Here is an 18,982-nt window from a genome sequence, read left to right as displayed (position 1 = left end):
AGTTCTCCTTTAAGTTATCCCCATTTGAGATTTATTTGAGAATCTTTCAGTTGTTTTCAATTGACTTGCATATGTTGTAGACATGAATGGCTTTCCAAAAATCCAGTTGTGGCACCTTTATTAGCACCTAAACTAGGACAGAGAGATAACAGCAGAAAAAATGTTGTTGGGTCATGAAGGGCAAGAACTTTTAGGAGATAAAGAGCAATTAAAGTTACCATAAGGATACAGTCAGTGGCAATAAAGTGCACACACATCAATAACAGAGAGAGTCTGGCCCAGGACCAAACAAATACAGTCCACCTTGATGTCATTCTGTCCTCACTTAAAGCTCACTCCAGATAAGACTCTCTTACACAGAGTTCACATTCATCTGAACCACCTAGCCGTTCCCTTAAGCGCAGATGCAGATAGCGATAGATAATGCAATCAAGCCCTGATGACCCCGATATCATCAGCAATCTAAAGCTCAGTGTTACTGTGGAGAGAATGAAAGACTGAACAACAGAGAACAGGAAAAAAGAGGCAATTTTTCTGACCTAAGCGATGGAGTTCAGGAGTGACAAAGATCAGTAAAGGGGAGTTTGATGGCCAAACAGATCAATAAGAGGGCATATATAACACATGGGTCTGGAGAAGACACAGAGGCTGGAGGTTCAACTGGGACACGGGACAGCAGAGACAACAGAGACAGCAGGGCAAAGTTCTTAAACACACACTCATACATCTGGGAGACTCCACACTGGACAAACTCCTGCATTGGACTATATCCTGGTCCTCAGAGGGAGAGATGTGGAGGATCTGAGCTTTAGAAGAAGTTCATGTGAAAGGTGAGCTGAAAGAAAAGTGTTTTAGTGCATTTTGGGCCTAAATAGATTTACCTTCATGCATATTTGTGAGCCATTTACTTTTAAAAGCTTGAAGTATAGTATTAAAGATGTATTATCACTTAGTCGAGTAACTATAGTGTTTGTTAATGTTAGTTTTATTTATGGTAAAATGATGCTATTGCTTTATTGTCAGGAATGCTTTATTAACAATAGGAAAATGACAGTGTAGAAAACAAATAAAAAAAATATATAAGTACTATGATGTCAACCTTCAATTATAAAAGTAAAACTGAAGCAGGCAAAGCACAATATTCTAATGCTCTTAATTATATTAAGTGTAAAATAATAGTATATATATTTTTAATAGGTCCTCAAATCTAAAGTGAAATGATATCAAGCTTGACAGTAATATAAATGTTTGAGCCTAAATATATTACAATTATATTTTCACTTTGGATTGGAGCACCATGTTCTGAAATTAGCTACACAGATTTATTGATTGCTGACTAAACACTGATGCCCAACATGTTGCCCAAAAATACAGTAATATGCTCTGACCAAGATTATTTTTAACACAGTCAATTATTATGTTTTTTTATTATTCAGTTTAATATTTATGATTGTTACTACATATTATATAGAGTACCAGTCAAAAGTTTAGGCACTCCTCTTCTCATTCAATATGCTTTTTTTAAATTGTAAATTTAATATTAAAGACTGTATTAAAGCTATACAAAAACACTTATTTATATACAATTATTCTATAAACAAAACAAAGTGTTAAATAAATCAGAATATGTTTTATACTTTAGATTTTTCTAAGTATCACATTTATCTTTGAGGACAGATCTGCACACTCTTGGTATTTTAATCTCAGTATTTTCATGAGGCAGAGTCACCTGGAATAGTTTTCTCAGCGTCTTGAAAGAAGGAGTTCCTGGAGGTGCTGAACAATAGTTGCTACTTGTCCTTCACGCTGTGAAGCTCCAGCTCATCTCAATTAAATCACCTCAAATCACCATCTCAGTTTATGAGGTTTTAGATCAGGGGATTAATGTGGAGGACTAACACTTTTAAATGGCACTGTATGTGTTATTGTCTTTTAACTTAAAAAGAGGGTTTGGAATTAAATATATTCAATTCTAACTGTAAAATGACAGTGATTCTAAAAAAAAAATTTGTTTTTTTAATAAGAAACAAGATAAAACAAGCAGACAAACAGAGAGTATTAGTGATATGACAATAACAATTAATGCTAACTCACAACAATTATTATAGTTTTCTTAACTGCTGTTAAAGTATCCATGGGAAACGTCTACACTTAGTCAGGTTGCCTGGTTGTGCAATAAGATGTAATTCATCCACAGCAGCAAAACATGCTGTCATAAACATTAATCAAGGAGGCAATTACAGCTTGCTTGGGTACATAAATGATGTCACTGCCGTTGAGTAACTTATTGACAAGGCTAAAGTGCTTTACATGTTTTGCACATGGTTAAATTACACCTTTCATATTATATTATCATGAACCTGTAAAATTAGGTGTATCCATTTTTGCTTTTTATCTATATATCTTTGGTCTTTTTTATGACACTTTCTTTGTACATGTTTTTGCATGATAATTGAAGTTCTATACCAAATATCACTCAAGAATAGAAAAGAGAGATTAAACTAGGGCTGCACAATATATCGCTTGTGATTTACATCGTGCACATGTGCAATAGCCACATTAAAGGACATGCACCAAATTGCACCTTAAAATGACTTTATATATAAAAAGACAAAAATCCTACAAAACTGAGATGGGATGTGAATAAAGAAATTCAGAACATATTGGAGAAAAAAATAATCAAGGTTCATAAAGCAAATTAACCCATATTCAACATTTCATGACACAATTTGCTTAATTCAAAAGGGAACTTCAATTTGATCACAGGCATCAAACCAAGCTAAACTTCTTGAATTGTTGCACCAGAAGTGGCATAAAGTTATCCAAAAGCAGTGTGTAAGACTGGTGGAGGAGAACATGCATGAGTCATCAGTCATTTGTTCTTTTTCTGTATGAGTCAGCCATGCACACACAGGCACTGTAGTGTTATAGCATCACAGACTCAGGGACCTCAGGACAGGGGTTACTCTCAGTCAACAACCTCTTTTTACCTGTAAATCCCTGTACACTCATTTTTGACTGATCTATATGTTATCTGGAATGAAGTAGCAAACTGCCTCTAGGACAAGGTAATCATTGTTTACATTGTGTGGCAACACATCTTAGTGACTGGGGGTGATACCCTGGACAAACATCCCAGGTAACTGGAGGTCAACAGGACTTCAAATGTGTTATTATAGTGCTTTTCACAATGAATCATGAGTCATTGTAAATAATGTTATTGTTTTTGGTATATTTTGGTTTAATGAGTGTGCAGTATATAGACTTATTGTTGTTTTTTGTCTTTTTCTATAGTCTTTATGTTTAAAAAAACTAATTTGTTTAGAAAGTATTTGATATTCTAAAACTTTGGTATTTATATTAGAGTAGACGGGGAGATTGGTTATTAATAAACATTGTTCTTAAACAATAGGTCTATGCTTCTTCAGTGTTGCAATGTTAATTAACATCATTCTGAACAGATTTCGCTGATTCAAACATCCTGAAAATGTTTTTAAAAAGCTCAGTTTAAACGCTCTACTTACTAAAAAATGTTGGGTTTAATTTAAGTCGGGCTCAAAATGACAGTGTATGGGTGGGTTAAATTTGCATGGGCTTGGGCCAGATTGGCTGGATTTTTTGGGCCCGATCTAAGCACTAGCCAGGATGGTCTGAACAAGATATTTTCCCAGGTAATGAAAGGGGAGGAGCCCTAATGTCCCTCTGAATCAAGCATTTGTAGGCCCTTTTATAGAGCTCCCCTGCTGGCCAGTTGTGGTACGCTTCACTGTAAAAAAGATATTTACCTATATATCTGCAGATGTTGTCATCCTAGTTCTCTGCTAGTTAAGTTTAAATTATTTAATATCTGATAAACTGAGCCTGGGTCAGTGTCTGATCAACAACTGTTGTAAACGTCCGTTTTACTGCCAAGTTGGTATATAAGCAGATACTGCAGAAAGAGGGGATTTATTTCTGACATGATACTCACAATAGAGATTTCTATTTTACGGCTTTCACACAGAGTCTGGTTTTAACATGAAAAACAGGCACGTCAGAATTTGAAAATTAACGCATGTAAATGAATGGCGTCTTTCACATCCAGTCCGGCCAGGACCTTTACACGGACATGTGAATCCGTCGTAGCACGCACTTCACGCCTGTACCTGCGTGCCCACATTTCGTATAACTCAGCGCTTTTGCGGGCGCTTACCGCATGGGTTGTGCACGACTACAAAGAGATTTTATTTATGTTCAGGTTAAAATTATAAACTAAACACATACTTTGCGCTGCACGGCGGGGTGGTGTTCTCGGAGATGGGAGAACAGGTTTGACGTATGTCCACCTTTAGCTGTGACTTTACGGCCACATTGATTACAAATCTGATAACCATCCTCGGGTGCGTTCGGCGGGTATCTGAAATAGTCCCACACTGCTGATTTTAGTTTAGCCTTTTTAGGCGGACGGAGATTTGTTTAGTCTGATGCACTTTCTGCTGTTCTCACCACTGTGTGCTGAGGAGCTGAAGCGGAGCAGAGTTGCGCATGCGCGGGTGAGTTTCTCCGCTGGCTTGCCTTTTACCGGTAATAAGCAAACACACACGGTATGATAACCGTGCATTTTAATACCATGGTATACCGTGAAACCGGTTACCGCTGCAACCCTAATATAGTGTGTATAATGCCAATGAAGATTCTTCTGTCTCTCTGTCACCTGTGTCTAATGTCTTCTTCTTTGTTTCACAGGCATTAGGAATTCATATAAATTACAGACGATACATCCTGAATCTGCCATAATTATGGCGACCAACAGCTCAACCAGCAAAGTGGTGCATCGGAAGAATGGGAAGACTTCCGTCACTAGCTCCTCTCCCAAAGAGAACGGCTCTACCAGACAGGGTGAATACAAATCTGTATAAATTATAATTTTACTTTAGTGTGTGTTACTTTCACTGAGAAATCACTGGAATGTATCTCCTTGAGGTAAAATGACGTTATTATGACAATAAGTTGCTGCAATCACTGTGAATAAAACAGTAACAGACACTACAGAATATGCAGTGTCATTGCTTTCCTCTAATTTAGCTTGTTATTATGTGGGAACCACCCAATCCTAGTGATCACCACAACTTGAAGTAGAGTTATGAATATACCCTCATTTTGGGAGATTGATCCATGCCCTTTACTCCTCCCACTCAGCCCTATATAAACCCTCACTTCCTCTCTACCTGTCTGTTAAACAAATTTGCACCCACCTCCTCCCCATCTTCCTCCGTTTTGTCCTGTATCTCTTCTCGTGGGGACTTCAGCTTCACAGGAAAGCTGCCCTGAACTCCTGCTCAAAACCTCTGAGTTTACCCACTTTCCATTCCAGTTTAAAACTGTGCACCTGTGGGAACTGTGAGAACTGACATATATAGAAAATACAAATTAATGTGTTCAGTATGAATAAAAAAAGAACCTCCAGACTTCTTCAGTGGTAGCTGTTCTACTATTAAGGCCCAATCCCATTTCAGTCCTTGGCCCTATCACTTACCCATAGATGGATGGATGGATGGATGGATGGATGGATGGATGGATGGATAGATAGATAGATGTAGATATAGGTAGGTAGGTAGGTAGGTAGGTAGGTAGGTAGGTAGGTAGGTAGGTAGGTCGGTAGGTAGGTAGGTAGGTACTTTATTCATCCCAAAGGAAATTAAGGCATCCAGCAGCAACAACACAATACAATAAGAAACATACTCAAATCAAAACACAGAAGAATAGAAAATATATAAGGCTATAAAATAAAACCTAACTATACAAGGTAAGGATCTATCTGTAAACGGTGCAGTAGATGTTGCTAATGGTCATAAATAATTAAATAATTAACAGAGTAAAGTGCAATGTGCAATGACACCGATTACGAAAGTGACTGATGTGACATATAAATATAATATAAATATGCATACGTTAGAAGACAGTTCTAAAAAGAGAATGTGAATATGTGAATACCCGATCATGAGTAAAGTGTACTTGAATGTAAGTGAGGTTGGGGAAGTGTTAATATAAATAAATAAGTGGTTGAATAATGTTCATGTGGTGTGACTGGATTAAACTCAGTCGGCAGCAGCATCCCGTCCCCGATGGGAGGAGTTAAAGAGTCTGATGGCTCTCGGAATGAAAGATTTTCTGAGTCTGTCTGTTGTTCAGCTCTGTGACAGCAGTCTGCTGCTAAACACACTCCTCTGCTTCATGATGGTGGTGTGAAGTGGGCGTTTTCGAGTGTAACCCTTCCCCTTGAAACAGACTTATAAAGGAAAGGGGTGAAATCCTCGTCCATAAGAATTGGGACCCGATACACCATCAGGAGCACTAAAGTTCAGTAATCTAGCTGCTGGTTAACTAGTTAACTTTAGGCATTATATGGCCTCAAAAAGGGATGGAGGTGGTGTAGAAATTCATTATTATTGTCCATTTCTCAATTCCTCTGTGATGGGGAACTGAAATTAACTTTAATTAGCTTTTATTTTATTTTATTTGTTCGTTGCACCTCAAATGAAGTCATACAGACTTTGTAGTGTTGCAGCATCACAGACTCAGGGATGGACAGAGGTTACTCTCAGTCAACGACCTCTTTTAACCTGTAAAAACCCTGTACACTCATTTTTGACCAATCTATATGTTATCTGAAAGTAAATGAAGGAGCAAAATGCCTGTGGACTGGGGGAAGCCCAAATATTTAAGTAAAAGTATAATTATAAATCCAAAAATATACTTGGGTAAATTTTTATAAAAAATGATCTACATTTTTAAAGTTTAAATGCATTTATAAGGCAAAAGTCATGGGACAAAAAAGCATAGCTTCTTAGAATATTTTATATTGTATAGTATTTATATTTTTACTAGGCTGTTTTTTGTTTTCAATGCACCACTAATGAATGCAAAGATTTGTGTCCTAAAGAAAACAGTTACACATAGTAAGTAACAAAGTAGAATCAAAATCCACTATTACTCAAGTTTTTTCTGCCCTTTGTGTTGATGTGAACATAAAATGCTATTATACATCTTTGTGACAATAAATTGTGACAAAAGTCTATAAAGTTTGTATATTTTCAATTTCCCAGAATCCAATCACACAGAGCTTCATTCCAGAGACACAGTACAATGGGCAAGAGATGTTGAGGTAAATATGTACATCGGTTCTGGTTTTGATCATAAGATATTGAAGACCTGTTAATTATGATGTAATCCATTCATGAAGCAACCAGGTCACTAAATAGACATTGCTTTAACAGCAATGCATGTGCTGCCAAACGTGATGCTATTTCACTATTCCCTGAACAGAGGATAAAGATGGAGGTCATAGAGCAGATGAAGGTCCAGATGAGTGAAGTCTTGGATAAAGCTCTTACAGACTCACTGAGGTCCCTCTCTCAAAGCACACAGTGGGACATAAACGGGAACACACACTCTCACACTGATGAGAAAGCAAGGAGGTGAGTGAGTGACTGAGTGATGGAGTTTTATGAACTATGCAATAAAAGATGGGTGCAATAAGTGGTTCTTTAAGCAATGAGATTAAGGAGAAAAAGTGAAACTATTTAAGTGAAAGTATGAGTACTGTTTTCTTAAGTAAAAGTAAAAAATATAAAACCAACAATATACTTTTTTGGTTATATATATATATATATATATATATATATATATATATATATATATATATATATATATATATATATATATATATATATATATATATATATATATTTATATCACTAAACATGCCAGAGTCATCAGAATGAAAATTTTTAAAGTAATCAACCATGAACAAGTCAGTCAAAATGATAAATTATGTGGGCGTCTTTCTGTTTCTGTTTACTCTATAGAGATTTACTTATTGCTGATGTTTTGGTGTCCGACTGAAAATTATTTTTAGAAATTGTAGCTTTTCCTGTAAATCATGCATCAGTTTCAGCAATACAAAATTGCATATTAGTGTTTAATTCATCTTTATGATTTTAATATTTATATAGTAATTTATTGACAGTTCATGTCATTGTACTACAGAACAGACAGACAGGACTGTAAGTACATAGTGTTTCCTCAGTTTAAAGCCTCATCCAGGTGTATGTTTTACTTTATTCCAGTTCCATTAGGTTCCATTTCAGAATTTACAACATGACTTTAATGAATTACATTGACTGTTATTCTGTACATTATACAGTTATGTATACATATCAGATGTACATTTTTAACATCACAGCAGATCACAGATCACATAATATACTGTATATCATTATACATCAATCAAGCATAGCATTATGACCACCTGCTTGTTTCTACATCCATTATCCATCTAAATGGACAATGTGTCTTTTAGGCAATTGTTGAAACCCAAACTCTCACACTTTTAAGGACAGAACTAGAGTAATAAAACACACAGATAAATAAATAAATCAATAAAAAAATACTTAAAAAAAAACATAAAAGGGCTGCAAGGTGGAAAGGTGACTCCTGCTTTAGCCCACTCAGTAAATATATATATAAATTTACTGTATAATATATGTGCAATATAATGAACACATGAATCTTGGTTCTGACTTTCAGCTTTGGACATGCCTTGAAATCTTTTAAAAGGTTAAAAGAACCTTTTTTTTTTTACCAGTTTATGATTTAATTCTGATTTCAGGCACAGAATGGAGGATGGGAAGGTGTTTGTGGCCAGGCGGTCCATACTTGAGTATGTCTGAATAGAAAACAAAATTAAAGTACTGTTTATTTTTGATTAAATGTTTTTTAAACAATTTAAAGCATCAAGAAATCTTAATCTCTTTCTCTTCCTCTAGTGAGCTGTTTGAGATCAGCCACGTCAGGACTATCTATCACATGTTCATCGCTGCTCTCTTCCTCTTCATCATAAGCACGCTGGCAGTAGACTACATTGACCAGGGGAGGTGAGCATCATACCTGTTCTGAACATAAGGATAATAAGGGTTTTTCAGAAATGCTGGCAGCTCTGTTACAGTATATGCTCAAAAACCGGTTGTTTTGTCCTGATCTCAGGCTGGTTCTAGACTTCGACCTGTTCTTCTACGCCTTTGGGCAGTTGGGGACTGTGGTATGGGCGTGGTTCATCATGTTCACCTACACCCTGCTGGGACCGTATCATGTTCTGAGTCAGTGGGCAGACCTGTATCATCGTAGCAGCTGGAACATGTCAGTATCGGTGGCCACAGCTGTGATCCTGTTGGTGGCTCAGATGTGTGTGTTGGGCTACTTCCCAGTGTTCGTGGTTGTGCACTACCAGCTGCCCCCAGCATCACGCTTCATAGTCATTCTAGAGCAGGTACTGTAATCATAAATCATTAAACATCAAAAAAATTCCCTTAGACATGATTGTCTAAAAGTCAAAGGTAAATTTGACTTTTAATTTGGTTTAAAAAACACAGCTAGTATTTACTTTCTGTGAAATTGCAAATAGACCAATAGAAACAGTCCAAAACTTTAACATTAACATTTAACATAATATAACAGTCAAAATATGGACACCATCTCTTTGGATTTGTGTTTTCCATTATTAATATATATATATATATATATATATATATATATATATATATACATATATGTAAAGTATTATGTTTAAATGTTTGCATTTTAAACTTGATGATGCACCAATGTATTTTTTTTTTGCTTTAATTCAAGAGCAAACATAGATTATCTGTATATAATTTATATATTAACAAACTATCTGGGGAAACTTTAAATGAATATATGAAATTGAAAAAAAAATAAAACTTATAAGTATGGTACTGCTCAAAGATTTTAGAATACCCCAGATTTTTTTTTTCAATTTAAGCTTTTCAAGTCAAGTCAATAACTGTGGATTAGAAAAGCCAGGGTCTTTAAGGAAAACAAATAAAATGAAATTAAAAATAAGTAAAAAAAAAAAAGTAATAATATAACAAAAATAAATTATAATACTTTTAGTATTGTAAAAAAAATATTGTGAAAGTATACAAATATTAAAGTATTTCATTGTAAAAAAAAACAATGAAAATTCATACATTGTTTAAAAAGAGGGGGTCAATTTTAGCAAAGAGGTTTGGCTGACCAACATGGCAACAGCGCCTTTAGCTCAGCTTATTGTTGGAGTAAGTCTCAGTATCAGCAGTTAAGAGATGAGGTCTGAGAGGTGAAGTGCATTAATAAATCATTGATAAGATGGAAAAATAAATAAAAAGGAGCTTATCTTGGTCATAGAGCACTTGGTCATAGCAGCTACTGCTGATACTGGACTACAAAAAAAAAACAATCTTATAAATTATTACCTTTTAAGTAAATATTTTAGTAAATGTTTTGGAAAACAAATGCTGTATAAAACTGGCCTCATGTGCAGGCAAAAACTACAAGTCCTATCAGTAATATGTATTAGCGAAATTAGTAAAAGGAGAAGAGTTGTCCAACAATGTTACCATTTTGTAGTTTTTGTTACAACAACAACTCAGTAAAAAATGTCTCAAAACTGTTGCCACAATACAATTATTGTATATATAGATACTCCAAACTCCAAAATAGCAATCTACAGAAATTGAGACTAAACAATTTCATAAGTAAATGCTATTGAAACCTTGCTGACCCTTGATAATCCTGGCTGACTCACTGTTTAGTCAGAGAATGCATCCCACATCCATCAATGATCAACATGCAGTAATAACAGGCTTGCATCATTCCCAGGATCCACTCTGTGCCAGCATCCTTCATTTACTGCTGGTTCAGAGTCCACTACCTCGGTTCCCCCAACAAAAAAGTGGATGATTACAGTACATTACACGCTGTTCCTCTCCTCACAGATCACACAGCTGCTTATAACCAGCTACTACTGCAGGGGTACCTGAGTAATGAGCTCATCACACATGGAGATAATAGAGAGGGAGGGGCCAAAGATCAGCAGGGATACACAGTGGAGTGGGTTCTAATAAAGAAAATCCCAGTTTCTCTACAAACTGAACAGCCTTTATTTGATAGATGATCACAAGCCATCAAACCAAGCTGAACTGCTTGAATTTTTGCACCAGGAGTAAAGCAGCATAAAGTTATCCAAAAGCAGTGTGTAAGACTGGTGGAGGAGAACATGCCAAGATGCAGGAAAACTGTGACTAAAAAACATGGTTATTACACCAAATATTGATTTCTGAATTCTTATAACTTTATAAATATGAACTTATTTTCTTTGCATTATTTGAGGTCTGAAATCTCTGCATCTTTTTTGTTATTTCAGCCATTTCTCATTTTCTGCAATAAATGCTGACAATATTTTTTATGTGGAATTTTGGAGAAATGTTGTCTGTAGTTTATAGAATAAAACTATGTTCAACAATGTTCATTTTACTTTAACATATACCTATACATAGCAAAATCAGAGAAACTGATTCAGAAACTGAAGTTTTTTTTCCAGAGTTCTATGTACATAGAGTACAAAGAAAGATTTGAGAACTTATACATTGAAGCACACAAACCCACAAACTATAAAGATTTAAAAAAAAAAAGCAGATTAATTTTTTTTAGTGGGAGAAACTGATGTGAAAAAAAATGATTTAGAATGAAAATACAAAATTAAGCTGTTATTTTATAACTATTATTATTATTATTAATTTATGTAATGGGCCCTGTAATAAAAGTCAGTCAGTGACAGAAGTTGTTAAGACTGCATTTTAAAATACAATAAAAATCATATCAGCATTATCGAAAAATTATATATATTAATATAATTAAATTATTTTCCAAACCTACATTAAATTATTGTTCTATTCCAAATGACAGCAATGGGAAGTGAAAGCTATATCAGGTTTTTTTTTTTTTTAACTGGTTAACTGGGCCCAACTGGTTAACTGGGCCCACCTGTTGAGAATAGCTGGGCTTTAGTACATACAGACATTTGTTCATGTCAAAAAACTGTGCTTTTTTGCTTTTCCACAGATCCGATTTCTAATGAAGAGCTACTCTTTTATTCGGGAAACAGTTGTGGCTGTCGTCAGAGAAAAAACAGCGAAAGGTAATCCAGCCAGACTCACTCACTTCACCTGTACACGTGATCATACCATCCATACTGAATATCTATTTAAAATTTTAACTTTTAATCTGAATCAGCAATTTAGAAATGTAGGCCTAGCAGGCAAATGCGTACATGTGACTGAACCCTGAAAGCTATTTGTGTGTTTCCAGGTGAATCTTGCAGATTTCCTACTCTATCCAACTATCTGTACTTCCTGTTTTGCCCAACCCTTATCTACAGAGAGGCGTACCCTCGGTAAATACGCTGTAAATTACTGTATATTATAATTAACCAACTCCACTGACTGATTCTTATGTTTAAAGATAATAATCTAATGAGAAGCTGATGTGCAAATACATTAGCATTGTTTCTCTCTTTCCAATAGAAACCCGTACATAAGATGGAACTATGTGTGGAGGAACTTTGCAAAGGTAAGACTGATTCAGTTATCTTGCTACTATTTTATATTGCTAAAAATGTTTCTGCTATAATAAAAAATTACCTGGGAAAAGTATTTTACACACTTACATAGCTCTGAAAAAAAAATAAGAGAGCACTTCAGTTTCTGAATCAGTTCCTCTAATTTTGCTATTTATAGGTATATGTTTGAGTAAAATGAACATTGTTGTTTTATTTTATAAACTACAGACAACATTTCTCCCAAATTCCAAATAAAAATATTGTCATTTAGAGCATTTATTTGCAGAAAAGGAGAAATGCCTGAAATAACAAAAAAGATGCAGAGCTTTCAGAGCTCAAATAATGCAAGGAAAGGAAAGGAGTTCAGAAATCAATATTTGGTGGAATAACCCTGTATTTTTAATCACAGTTTTCATGCATCTTGGCATGTTCTCCTCCACCAGTCTTACACACTGCTTTTGGATAACTTTATGCCTTTACTCTTGGTGAACAAATTCAAGCAGTTCAGTTTGGTTTGAAGGCTTGTGATCATCCATCTTCCTGTTCATTATATTCCAGAGGTTTTCAATTTGGTAAAATCAACGAAACTCATTATTTTAAAGTGGCCCTTTTTTATTTTTCCAGAGATGTATGTTATGCAAATTTTAAATTGCAAGCTGACTTAGATTTTTTCTGATCTTTTATACGTTATTGTGTTGTAGATTTTGGGCAGCCTGTTTTACCTGTACTTCATCCTGGTGCGTCTGTGTATCCCTGTCTTCATGAACGAGAGCAATCGACCGTTCAGCACACGCACTCTGGTTCTGGCCATCTTCCATTCCACCTTACCAGGTACCTTTTACATTGCTCACTAACATACTGTACTTATTAAAGGGGCACTAAAACCCCTGATTTTAGTAAAGAAATGTGAGGGGTAGTTTGCGAGGGTCACTGGGTGATGTATGGGTTTAGAGGCAGGGCAGGAGTGAGAGTTGATTGGCTGAGCTGCAGCAGCAGCAGTGGGCCTCTGATAGCAGGGAGACCCAGATGGTTATTTTAGTAAATTTGATTTATTTGCTAAATATATTTTATAGTAGAATATAAGAGTCTTCTTTTCTGTGTATTACCGACAAAAAAACTGCATTCTTAAATTTTTTTCTGAGGGGTTAAATATCCACCAAGTTTATCAAAACACTCTTTGCTCTGAACATCAAATGAAATTACTTATTACTGTACTTCTTAAAGGGGCACTAAAACTCCTGATTTTAGTAGAGAAATGGGAGTGGTAGTTTGCAAGGGTCACTGGGTGATGTATGGGTTTAGAGGCAGGGCAGGAAGGAGAGTTGATTGGCTGAGCTGCAGCAGCAGCAGTGGGCCTCTGATAGCGGGGAGAATTTGATTTATTTGCTAAAGATATTTTATAGCAGATATTTTTCTGTGCATTACTGACAGAAAACAGCAATCTTACGTTTTTTTCTATCACTGCAGATAATTCAGGTCTGAGGGGTTAAATACCATGAACCACATTTATCACAACACTCACTGCTCTGGGCATCAAATGAAATGAAAATCTTTTTTCATTAATTTCAGTACTTTTTATATTTATACTCATAGTTATATTTATACAGTATTCAATAGCTATGCCAAACTGCAGTATTAAATAAGTAATGAACTTTCAGTATTGTCTGTAACTCTTTAAAAGTGATGAAGAGTTTTTAAGCCATTCTAAACAGATGCATAAGAGACTGTTTATGTTCTCTAACAGATGTAATAGAACTGTTTAGACTGTTGCACAAGATATTGATCAGAAGGTCTGTGTTTGCAGTATGGCTTGGCTGGATGCCAGTTTAAAGTCCTGTAACACATACAGAATAATAATACCTAATAAAAATAAAAGTGGTCTATTATAACAGCTGTTCTCTAAAATGTCTGTTATACATCTGAATTTATTTAAAGCAGCTGTGATGTGATGTGTATGTGTGTGTGTGTGTGTGTGTGTGTGTGTGTGTGTGTTCCTCTGTCAGGTATGCTAATGCTGTTACTGGGCTTCTTTGCCTTCCTGCACTGCTGGCTCAATGCCTTTGCTGAGATGTTGCGTTTTGCTGACCGGATGTTCTACAAAGTGAGCAGCATCTCACTTTCTCACACTTTTACTCTCTCATCTTTCTTTATCAAGCCTTAATAATTCACATTATTTAGTCTAAACAAATATAAACCAATAAAAACAATAACTGTCATTATCTTATCCCTTCCCCTGTGCTCAGGATTGGTGGAATTCAACCTCTTTTGCGAACTACTATCGCACCTGGAACATTGTGGTGCATGACTGGCTTTACTATTATGCCTACAGGGACTTTGTCTGGGTAAGCCACTGAATTATAAGCATGTTTAAATTTACCATTTGGATTAATGAATCTTGAGTGAGATCTTTTATGTCTGTTTTTTTTTTTATATGAGACTTTAATAAGGCTACTCCAAAAACTTTCTAACAATGTTTTCTACAGCTCCAGTCAAAAGTTTGGATGAACACACCTTCTCATTCAATATCTTTATTTTCTTCCTACATTGTAAATAACTAGTGAAGTCATCCAGATTATGAAGGGACACATAAACAACCATGTAGTAATTTAAAAGTGTTAAACAAACAAAAAAAATGTTAAGCATTTAGGTGCTCTTATCTTGGAAGCTGTTAACTTGCAGTTTCTGAGACTGGTAACTCTGATGAACCTATCCTATACAACAGAGGAAACTCTTGCCCTTCCTTTGTTGGAGCGGTCCTGATGAGAGCCAGTTTCATCATAAAATTTTTGATGGTTTTTGCAACTGCACTTGAAATGTTTCAGATTGACTGACCTTAACATTTTAAAGGGGCACTAAAACCCCCTGATTCCCGCTTTCTGGGTGGGTACAGTAGATGGCGCTCTTTCCCCTCATCACTCCTAGGGTGATGTCGATCAGCACAAGTCATCTGGAGCTCATGTATCTGAACCGAATCGCTGCACTTTGCTCCGAGCTCGCTGCGATGCTACTCGCCAATTCTGCATCAGCAGTAGTTCAAAAAGAGGTGGTGGCTTCACACTTCACATGTGTCGGAGGAGGCATGTGCTAGGGGGAGTCCTGTTGAGTGTGTTGGTAAATTGGCCTTGTAAATTGGGGAGAAAAATGAGTATCAAATGTTCATATAGTTTAATGTTAAAAAAGACATAAGACAGCTTTTAAGTGGTGTCCTAATTTTACAAATGGAGGTATATATTGGGCAAAATACCTTGACATCAGATTTCCAGTAATGAGACCGGGAACCGCTGGTCCAGTTTCTGTTGATCCACTTTCTGACCCATCTCTCCTCTCCTCCTCAGCTCACAGGTCATCGTTTCCGCTCGGTGGCCACAATGTCCGTGTTTGCAGTTTCAGCTTTTGTTCATGAGTATGCTTTCACCATGGGCTTTGGCTTCTTCTACCCTGTGATGTTCGTCCTGTTTGCAGTTATTGGAGGTAAGAGATCACTCCCTGAATGTGTGTAAGCCCCCGTTTGGGTTCTCCATTCGGGTTAGTGCACATTAACATACTCTCTTTGGCAGTTTTCAGTGAATAGAGATTAAAACATATCCCAAGTGGTGCAGGTATAAAAAAGGCATTTTTGTATTTGAAAGGGCAGCTCTGTTTATAATGAATGTGATTCGTGTTCTGTTGAAATGCCAAAAGTGAAAACATGGCTGTGTTTAATTCATCAGGGGTTTTCAATTTCACTCTGAACGACAAACGCAAGGGTCCCATGTGGAACGTCATCATGTGGACGTGTCTGTTCATCGGCCAGGGTGTGCAGGTGTGCCTGTACTGCCTAGAATGGTACGCCCAGGTGCACTGTCCTCGTACTGGGGTAAGAGCCACAAGCACTAATTCATGCATCCTTGTATTCTCAAAAAATTGTGTTTTCAAAAAAAAGTGTTTTCATGACAACCTAAAGCACAGTTATTTATCAGTCTACTCATGCTTTAGTAGAGTTCAGTAGCACTGAGATAAATAAATGATCAGCACATTGATTTATCAGTCTACTCATGCTTTAGTAGAGTTCAGTAGCACTGAGATAAATAAATGATCAGCACCGTGAATTATCAGTGTATTTAATATACAGCTATATATTAATATATTAATATAATATATTAATATATTCAGTGTATCTTGATATGTACAACTCTGAAAAAAAACAAGAGACCACTTAAAAATGATGAGTTTCTTTGATTTTACCTAATTGAAAATGGATTGAAGATGGAGGACCACAAGCCATCAAACCAAGCTGAAGCATTTTTGCACCAGGAGTGGCGTAAAGTTATCTAAAAGCAGTGTGTAAGACTGGTGGAGGAGAACATGTCAAGATGCATGAAAACTGTGATTAAAAACCAGGGTTATTCCACCAAATATTGATTTCTGAACTCTTAAAACTTTATGAATATGAACTTGTTTTCTTTGCATTACTTGAGGTCTGAAAGCCCTGCATCTTTTTTGTGTAATTGTTTTCTGAATACTGTTTTTTTATATATAGACTGGAAATATTTTTCTACTTTTTGTGAAACAAAGCAACTACACAACTCTGTATAGGGTTTTTTTGTATAGCTTTATTACATATAATATATAAAATATAGAATTATGATGTGCTTAATCATGTCAGATCATATTAGATCATACTGTATGGATGTTGTAATAAGAAAATCTGTGATGAATAAGTGCCTATCAGGATTTAGTCATGCTTTAAATCTATAAGACCAGCTAAGCTCCAGATGTGAGTTCTGTGACTGAAGTGACAGATGGTGTTAGAAGTACTTAAAGCACAGATGAAGTTCAAAAGCCCAGGAGCCAGAGAGAACAGAAAGCTATAAATAGACTTGAATCGTACTGTAGTAGAAGTGAAACTTAAAGCAGCTTTGGCCACTTGGTGGGGCTGGAGGAGCAGAATTCATTTCAAATATAGATGTAGAAAGAATAATTGCATCATATTAAACTCATGTTCTGTTCTGATGTTCTCATAACTGTATGGTTTGTTTCTTTTTGACATACAGACTGGATTCTGGGAGCTGGTGACGCCAAGATCATGGACATGCAACTTATGAGGGCACAGTTTTGCCTGTCATCATTTTTAGAGCTGCTCTTCTGATTTTAAAATCACATGTCTGTACTTTACAACACTGTACACATCATAGAATTAATATGTGGACCACATCAGAACGAGAAACAGGCCCAGTGAGTCACGAGCATCACCATGGGCAACAGTGAGATTAGCTAGAGTTTATTTATACGACTGAAAAGCAGCGTTCTGTGTTGAACGTGCTGGTTGCTTACTCAGTGCTTCAGAGCTTTTTTAGGATGCTATTTTTCATGCTTTATCTTTTATTTTGTTTACAGTTGTTTATTTTGTTGTTTTTTTGTTTATCAGTGTCTCTGATTAATTTTTGGATTGTTGTAAATACAGTAAGATATAAAACTCAGAGACTACCATTAATGTACATTATTTTCTAATGTAATATTGATTTATTAATAATATTAAAAAATATGTTTTTTTGTTATGACAAATGATTTTATGATATTATGAGCCACTGGTGAGCTTATAGGGGCAGGGGGGTCCACTGCCCCTTTCTTTGTGCCTCTATACTCTAAAGTGCCCTCTAGAGTAGCCAAAAAAGAGACAAAGTGCCTTATTGGCTGCCCTTCTTGTGCAGCTGCTCCTTTAATTGGAGCTTCTTTGATGGAGAAAAGGTGATATAATGCATTTTAGGTGCCCTCATAAGAGAAGAAACTGTATTTGTTGGTAAAAAAATTTGTGAAGTTGAAGTTGTCAGTGATGGTAAAAAAATGTAGTCATCAAATTTTGTCCATTCATCAGTTCCATCCATGCAAATTTTCTGATTTAGCCACACCCCCTTTAAAATGTTTAGATGCAAGAGAGGCTTTATGCATTCTGAGCTGCAACTCTCTGACATCTTGCATTGTTTGTAGCTGTAAAGATTTTTGTTCAACTAATATACTTTAATGTTATTAATAATCTTAATAAAAAATGATGTATTTTAGTGTTTTACATGTCGTCAGGGTCCTGTTTTGCATAGTTTGCAGTCTTTTCCATTTTTCTGCGCCCACCCTTCAAACAGTCAGAGAGGGTCGCAAGTTTGACTCCCTGGTCATGCTGCATCAGCAGCCAGAGTCTGAGAGAGTACTATTAGTCTTACTCCCTTTTGAGTTGTTAAGTTCCCTCTCTCCAAATTTGGGAAAAGATTGGGTTAAATTTTTTTTTACAATTTGCATTAATTTTAAATGTATGCCTCAATATTGTAAACATATTATACCTATTTTTCATGTCATTAAAATGTTTCAGAATTCTAGATCTGTCTGTTGTTTGTTTCCAGCTTTACTAAAGAGTACTAAAAAGTATTTTAGTTTCCATTGTTTAGTTTCATTTTCTCAAATGATAACAATTCATCCCATTTAATCACCTCTGCCAAAAAAAAAAAAAAAAAAACAGTTATTGTGCTCCTTTAGTAAAACACTTATACACTTTTTTTTTCATATTTCTGCCAGAAT

At 35.7% G+C, this 18,982-nt stretch overlaps 1 protein-coding gene across 1 annotated transcript; it reads left to right on the top strand.

Annotated features, from left to right (window-relative positions):
- The first annotated feature begins 350 nt into the window (after positions 1-350).
- soat2 (sterol O-acyltransferase 2) lies at positions 351-18,783 on the top strand. Its single transcript, XM_022675630.2, has 16 exons — positions 351-830; positions 4,726-4,878; positions 7,086-7,144; positions 7,306-7,457; positions 8,651-8,701; positions 8,808-8,915; positions 9,025-9,307; positions 11,941-12,016; positions 12,187-12,271; positions 12,402-12,447; positions 13,138-13,267; positions 14,440-14,537; positions 14,680-14,778; positions 15,772-15,907; positions 16,147-16,292; positions 17,470-18,783. Exons 2-16 carry the CDS (start codon positions 4,779-4,781, stop codon positions 17,518-17,520), a joined length of 1,620 nt encoding a protein of 539 aa, XP_022531351.2. The 5' UTR covers positions 351-830; positions 4,726-4,778; the 3' UTR covers positions 17,521-18,783.
- The last annotated feature ends 199 nt before the right edge of the window (positions 18,784-18,982 follow it).

This window comes from Astyanax mexicanus, chromosome 5, assembly GCF_023375975.1.
Source record: "Astyanax mexicanus isolate ESR-SI-001 chromosome 5, AstMex3_surface, whole genome shotgun sequence".
Classification (NCBI taxonomy): Eukaryota; Metazoa; Chordata; class Actinopteri; order Characiformes; family Acestrorhamphidae; genus Astyanax; species Astyanax mexicanus.
Note: the sequence above shows the minus strand (reverse complement) of the source record. Positions and strands in the feature narration are given on the sequence as shown.